The sequence below is a fragment of the Triticum dicoccoides genome, chromosome 3A (assembly GCF_002162155.2).
Source record: "Triticum dicoccoides isolate Atlit2015 ecotype Zavitan chromosome 3A, WEW_v2.0, whole genome shotgun sequence".
NCBI classification, from domain to species: Eukaryota; Viridiplantae; Streptophyta; class Magnoliopsida; order Poales; family Poaceae; genus Triticum; species Triticum dicoccoides.
The window spans coordinates 522,606,971-522,613,847 of record NC_041384.1 but is presented as its reverse complement, the minus strand read 5'-3'; the positions used below and the strand labels follow the sequence as shown (position 1 = coordinate 522,613,847).

At 46.2% G+C, this 6,877-nt stretch overlaps 1 protein-coding gene across 3 annotated transcripts; it reads left to right on the top strand.

The window, feature by feature from the left end:
* The first annotated feature begins 1,343 nt into the window (after positions 1-1,343).
* Positions 1,344-5,794, top strand: LOC119268951. 3 transcript variants are annotated; one of them, XR_005133376.1, is made up of 5 exons: positions 1,344-1,929; positions 2,044-2,209; positions 2,616-2,774; positions 3,067-3,134; positions 5,403-5,794. XR_005133376.1 is itself a non-coding variant. In XM_037550674.1 (3 exons), the coding sequence occupies exons 1-2, from the start codon at positions 1,432-1,434 to the stop codon at positions 2,206-2,208; spliced, it is 663 nt and encodes a 220-aa protein (XP_037406571.1). In that variant the 5' UTR covers positions 1,344-1,431; the 3' UTR covers position 2,209; positions 2,616-2,884. The 3 variants fall into 3 exon arrangements, 1 of the variants encoding a protein (XP_037406571.1); XR_005133377.1 differs by lacking the exon at positions 3,067-3,134; XM_037550674.1 differs by lacking the exons at positions 3,067-3,134; positions 5,403-5,794 and having other exon boundaries at positions 2,616-2,884.
* The last annotated feature ends 1,083 nt before the right edge of the window (positions 5,795-6,877 follow it).

Below are 6,877 nucleotides of genomic sequence, written 5' to 3'. Positions count from 1 at the left end.
CTCGTGGTCGGACGGACATGAGAAGTGGGTACCGGCGGTCATTTAAACTAGATTTAGGGTACAATTAGTTGAAATATGTCTAAATATAGTGAATTTGTGTCGGTTTAGATGAAAAACATCCGGTTTTATGTAAACATTATTCAAATATGAATGAAAATCATTCTGTTTGTTTAAATATGCATTAAATTTGTTCATTTTTAATATATTTCTTTTAAAATGTCCATAATTTATGATTACGATTAAATAACCGACTACTGTATCAATGTCCGCAGACTGTCCCGCTCGGAGGTGTCCGATTTGGGTCAGCGTTGGAGATGCATCCCCAAAAGAACGGGGGATTTGATTTTGTGCCCCTTCTTACTTTGTACTTTGACAATCTGCCACCGGTTACTTTGTCATTGATTTTTTGCCACACGTTACTTTGTACTTTGATATTTTGCCCCTGTCAAATGGGACCCACGATGAAATCCCTAATTTGCCCTTTGCAGTCGATTGAGGATAGCCTCGATACCCATCTCTCGTTCGTCGTCGCCGGCGCTCCGGCGGCCTTCGTCGTCGGCGACTACCTCCCGGCGTCAGCCTTCAAAGACCCTAGATCGGCAGCCCCGTACCCTCGCCGCAGCCAGGGCGGACTGGGGGCCTCCTTGGCTCCTTGGAGACCACCACGAGCAGCCATGGCGGCGCATATAGGAACGTCCATGGCAAACTGCTCCGTGCCTCTGCTTGCCGCCGACCCTTCCAGCCATGCGCCGCTGCTCGCTGCCGCCACGTCCAGCTGCTTGTCCCCGCCGTCCCGTGGTACTGATGCCTGCCGCCACCACGGGCTACTTCTGCTGCTTCTCGTCGGCGCCGCATACTGCTGCTCGCCACCGCTTCGTGGAGCCGTCGCCGGGACCAAGTCGCGACTCACCATGGACGTCGGGAGGTAGCCGGCGACCGTCAGGGACCACCGTGCTCTGCGAGGTAGCGGCTGCTGGCTGCTGCCGCTTCTCCTGTGTCCTGGCATGCATCGGCGTCTAACAGGCACACAAGGGCATACTTGCCCATCGTTTTGTCCATACAATATATCCATCATTTGCAAGTATTGTTTTATGTTAAAAAGTGGCAAAAAATCAAATGGCAAACTAAGGCCGTGTTCGGCAGCCCTCTGCTTCGCGGCTCTGCTCCTGAAGCGGCCAGAGCGGAGCGACGTGCAGTGCAATTTTTTGAAGTTGCAAAACTGACGATCCGTTCGCTCCCGTATTATACGGAGCTGAAGAGCTGCCGAACAAGACCTAAAGAGTGGCAAAAGATCATTTACAATCTAAGCAGTGACAAATTGTTAAAGTCCAAAGTAAGTAGTGGCTGAAAATCAAATCGCCCCGAAAGAACATCAGATTTGGTAAGCATTCACACCGACTTGTCCCTTTCTTCCGTCTCCCGCCGCCTTCGATGACCTTCGCCGGCGCTTCACGCCGCCGGCGAGTATCTGGTTCCCATCCCCCTCTCCCTCTCATAGCCATCGTCCTCCTGCTAGTCTTCCCACCTCCTCCCCGCGCTTACGCGCTCCGCGTCCCACTGCGCGAGGTCGCCTCCCTCCTCTCCCTCTCCCACTCCCTCCTCACCCGCGTCGCGGTCGCCCGCGCCGACCGGGGGGACGCCGCTGCCGCTGCCCGCGCTCGCCGAATCGCCTCGCACCTGTCCATTCTCTCCTCTCGCGGTGCGTGGGCACTCGGCTGGGACTACCTCCGCCACTATGCTTTCTCCTCCGTCACCGGATGCGGCTTCTCCTGCGCCACTGCCGCCGCCCGCCTCCTCGCCGCTGCGGCGGAGGCCTCGCGCCTAAAGTCACCGGTCGAGGCGGCCCAGTGGCTGCGCCGTAATTACGGTGACCTCCTAGCCGCCGCTACTCAGCTCCTAAACGGCCTCCTCTCTACCTTCTCCGAGCAGGTACATGATCTGGTCTTCTTCTGCTTTCTTTAGAAATGACTTGGTCCCTAGGTCATCCAACGGACCATATTGCAGCAATGATCAGTCGGTAAATTTTTGTACGCTTGTGTTTAGGGGCCGCTAAGGGAGGTGGTGTTGGATGTGAAGTGGGAGGTGGAGGAAGGGGGGTTGCTGAAGGATTGCCTTCAGGCGGGAGCCAAAGACTTGGAGGGCTTGCTTATCATTGCCAAAGATCTCTTTGGTGCTTCAAGGGCTTCTTCACGCCACAGTGAACTCTGAGGTTTGCTCACACCTTGTGTTTCGCTTATCTTTCCTTTGAACTATCACATTCCTGCTTACTTGCTTTCAGTTTATGATTTTGGAACTTAGAACTGTTATACATCCGACCACGGAATCAAACCAGCATCCTGTCACCGATAAGCATTCGAGAGAGTGGATGTGTGAACAATATAAGATGTATAGTCCATAAATGACCTGCTGGCTGTTGAAAGTACTAGTAATTGCAGAGTATTTTGGAGCATGTTCTGTTTGCTCTTAAAGAAAATTTGTAGTTGAAAATAGGTTTTTTGAAAGATCCAGCCGATTATTGGCTATAAATTGTAAGCAGATAGCCCCTCTTGCAGTAGCTGCACATACGTGATCTGTCCAGTACGAGAATCACTGACCATAGTATCATATCCAAGCAGGTGAGTCCTGACCAAGAAACTACAGCCGCTCCATTCTGTCCTCCACCGATGCAGAATGCTTCAGATCCAACAGTTCACCTACACAATTAAAGCTGCTCCAGTTTGGTGACTCTGCATACAACACATCATGTTAAGCTATCTTATCTCTTCGGGAAAAAGGTTAAGCTACCTTATCTTGTCCAGTAGTTCCTGAACAGAAAGATTAACCCTACTGTTTAATGACATTGCAGCTTTAACTGTGATTGTAATAGAATTGTGTCCCTTGTGTCCGTTCTGTTGACTTTGGAGTACTGTTTTTGCTAAATGATAACTTTTAGATGGTTGCAAGGCTTTTGTCACTAGTGTTGTTGTCATTGTAAGATCCATGTGAACAGTTTCCAGTTCAAAACATAACTTTGTTGCATGGTAGATTTTGTACCTTCGCCAAATTGTGATATTCCCTTTATTTCAGGTCCTTCGTCCATGCATAGGAAAAAATTCTGTAATTAAAGGCTAATTGACTTACAACATCTACCATAGGTAACTGCTTGCGCAACGCACTATGTTTGTTTTTCTCTTTCCCTTCTGAAGGCCAAACACCTGTTCTTGACTAGTGTTACTTTAACTCCTTGCGAAGCATGAGGCTGCTGGATGAGTCCAGTAGATATCCCTCGCCTCCAAACTACTTACTTGACATCCTGAAATGACCACGTTTCCGCTGACATGGCATCCATGTCTCTGAATTTTGCATGGCGGAAATACTTCAACATGTGTGTGCCTGGTGCCCTGTTAGCAAAGATGTCCACGTCTCTAAGAATACATTTTGTGTTGCTACCATTATGTGCTGTATATACAGGTCGACACATGGGCCTTCGATGATAACAAACTTCAGGACCCTCTAGTGATATCTCACAAGTTATCCTGTTACCTCTCGGACCATCTTGTCTAGACAATACTTATGATCATTCCACATGAGAACCTCTTCAGGTATGACCTTGACCTTGTTAGGGGAGCTGAGAGACTAGGTTCCTATAATCCCTCCCCAGACCCCACCTTGTGTGGGAGCTTCTATGCACTGGGTCTGTCCTTCACATTGCACTTTACAAATTACAAACGTGAGTGTCATGCTCATAATCTGAACTACGGTGCTGACAAATTCGTGATGTAAATCTGTCATAAATAATGTGTGATAACAACATCTCCAGTCACGGTTTTATGCCTATAAGGCCATGCAAAATCCACTGGACATAAGCTGTAGGGTAACATAACACTGTGATGTAATAGATATTGGCAGGCAGCCACAAAATAATAATTGGATATAAGTTGTCTTGGTTGAACTTGAAAGACTCGTTACGTCGGAAAGGGAAAAGGGAAAAGAAAAAAGTTGAAGCAAATTTAGGAAAGAAGAAGCATTGTTTCCGCTTCATCCATGAGTTCAGCTAGATATTTGAAATGCAAAGCTACTGTGGGAAATATTTTGTCAGGAACCTAGGAAAGTGATAGTCAGTAAATTAGTTGTGGAAGCATTTGGAACTACCACTATTTTTAACTTTGATTCCATTTATTAGATTTGCTATGGAGACACCCAATTTATTTTTGGGTTAATTGGATAAATGCCACTCGAATTCTGGCGATTCCGGGAAGCACCACTGCAATTTCCAAACTTTGAGAAATGCCACGGCAGACTTTGGAAAATGCCACTGGAAATGGCATTTTTCAAAGTTTGGAAATTGCAATGGCATTTCTGGGAATCGCCAGAATTCGAGTGGCATTTATCAAATTAACCCATTATTTTTCCTTGTTGCTGAAGGATCACTTTGTTAATTGGTGCTCTTGTTCTGTGCCTCCTGTATGATTGATGTACTGCTAGAATTACAGATAAGATGACAAGTGGTTAGTTGAGATTTGTGCACCATTCTCAAAAACATAACTGTTGTGTTTTGTGGATTTCTAGCATATTATGGCATCATTCTTTTTTCTTGGACATGTATGAACATGCATGCTGTTTTGTATTAGATGTACGAGAACTTGAGAAGAATGGTGAGAAGGTACAGAAGTTCACAAAATAACACCAAACAAACCAATAAACTGAAAAGGCAGCCAACCAGAGCATATACTAACAAAACCCAAAAAAACTATTGTATCAAAAAACCAAAAAGAAGAAAGCAAAACCAGGGCAATACTTATATACTCCTACAACTATAGCTGCAGGTCAGAGGGGGCTCGTATGCAGAGGCAGACTTCACTGTGTTGGCGCTGGCCATCTTTCATTGATCGATCTTCGAGCCAAATCTCCTCCATGAGGGCATAGAGGGTGCTTGGATCCAAGGGACTTATTTTAGTCTGACTAAAAATAGTCTCTTTAAGAGGCTAAAGTTCCAAGCACCCCTGACTAAAGAGAGGCTAAAACTAGTCTTGAGGCTAAATTTTTTTAGTCAGGGTACCCCTGCTAAAATGTGGATTAGTCCTCTCTCTCCTCATTTAACTCCTTTCTTTTAATACAGACGAGTTCTGGATTGAAGGGTTTGGAGGATAATAAATGCTCATTAATTTGATTTTTGTCTCTTTAGTATTTGGATCCAAGCATGGGTGAAGCTAGCAAGTTTTAGTCCCACTACTTTTAGTCATGAGACTAAAACGTATCCAAGCACCCTCATCATTTCCTATCACTTTCGTACTAATGGCGTGCCATTGTGAATTAACGAGCTTGGATTTATTTTTGACTTTTGCTGAGGTCAAGGTCGTTCTGTTCCATCTATTCCCAATAGTTTTGGTTATTAATATCATTTCCTGTTTGCTTGTACTCAGATCTTATATTCCTTTCGTTCCAAGTATCTGCCACTTTGCTAGCAATTTGAAGCCTGGAAGCTTTACAGTTGGATTTTGAACACAGTGGAATGAGGGAGTTAACAGGACTGCCGCTGGATATCCATGTTCAGAACTGTGCATTGTCTAATTAAACAACAATCTCCGTCATATTTTCCCAATAATTTTCTGCTAAATGCACCCTTAAACTTAAATACAGTATATGCTTGTACAACTGTGAACTCTGTTAGCGATGATTAGGTCGATAGTGTTTGAATTGCATTGTTGATGGTCAGCTAGTTATATTATTTGAAAATTCTCATTTATCCTAGAGTAGTGAAGCCTTGTGCTATTGTTGTTAGCCACTGCGAACTTTATACGGAGTAGTTACCACGTCGGAGGAAAAGTTTGGATGGATTTGTTTTCTTGTTTAATTTGATTATTACTGTACTGTATATGCAATAAGCGCTAGATCCTGCAATGCAGTTCAGGCTACGTAATCTATCTGACTGGGACTTGTGGTTTGCATATAGCGTACTGACCGATATGAGGCCACATTCGTCTGTGAGTCGCTACCAGTTCAAGGACGAGCACGTACATACGCCGCACTCATACTGACTTGTACCGTACACGTGCAACAGTGAGATACCGTGCTGCTACAGTATTACAAACTGAAAGGTCCCTTCCACTAATACTAAAGCCATGGAAGTCACAGAGCCCGAACAAACTTGTCGGTGTTGAGCATTCCAAGGCCGCCATATTCTTGAGGGCGACACACCGTCTTTCAATTGACCTTGCATTCGGCACCCGTCGTCTTGTCAGAGCCAGACCAGAGAGCTGTTGTATCGTTTTCTTTTCCTCTTGTCCTGGCGGCTGGAATCCTAGCCATTGTCAGGAGAGGCCAATCTTCCAGCACCGTCCTCCATCGGCTCCCCTTCGCCGGCGACCTATGTCGTTGGTGGTGAGGGGGGTCGCCGGGTCCACGCGTGTGGATCATTTTTACTCCCTCGTAGTCTAGGTTTTTAGGTTGTTCATCGTCTTGGCTTCGGCGACGATGATGACGGTGCTGAATAAAGATTCTTCAAGTCCTTCCTTGACGAGGCCATCGGTTCTATCGTTGGGGATGAATTTGGAAACCAGTCTACTCAAGCAAGGATGGCGTGGCGGTGGCATCCTCGTGGTGGACCTATGTGTCATGGGAGTAAGTTTGACAATAGAATAAGGGGTACATAGGAGGAGGCAAGATCCCAGCTACGGTGAGGTTGTGCACGCAAGGTTTACGAGTTCAGGCCCTTCTCGGAGGAAGTAACAGCCCTATGTCTCGGTGCCCGAAGGCTTTGGTCGACTGGATTATGCGTGAGAGTTACAGGGGGTGCGAACCCTTGTGCCAGAGGAGGGGGTGGCTTATATAGAGTGCGTCAGGACCCCGGCCATCCCACATTACACAAGGTTCAATGTATATTAAGACAGAGCATTAC

Excerpts from the sequence above, each read along its gene's own strand:
- LOC119268951 (XM_037550674.1), top strand. The coding sequence starts at position 1,432 with ATGACCTTCGCCGGCGCTTCACGCCGCCGGCGAGTATCTGGTTCCCAT. Across the intron at positions 1,930-2,043 it reads TCTCTACCTTCTCCGAGCAG|GGGCCGCTAAGGGAGGTGGT; the intron begins GTACATGATCTG and ends GCTTGTGTTTAG.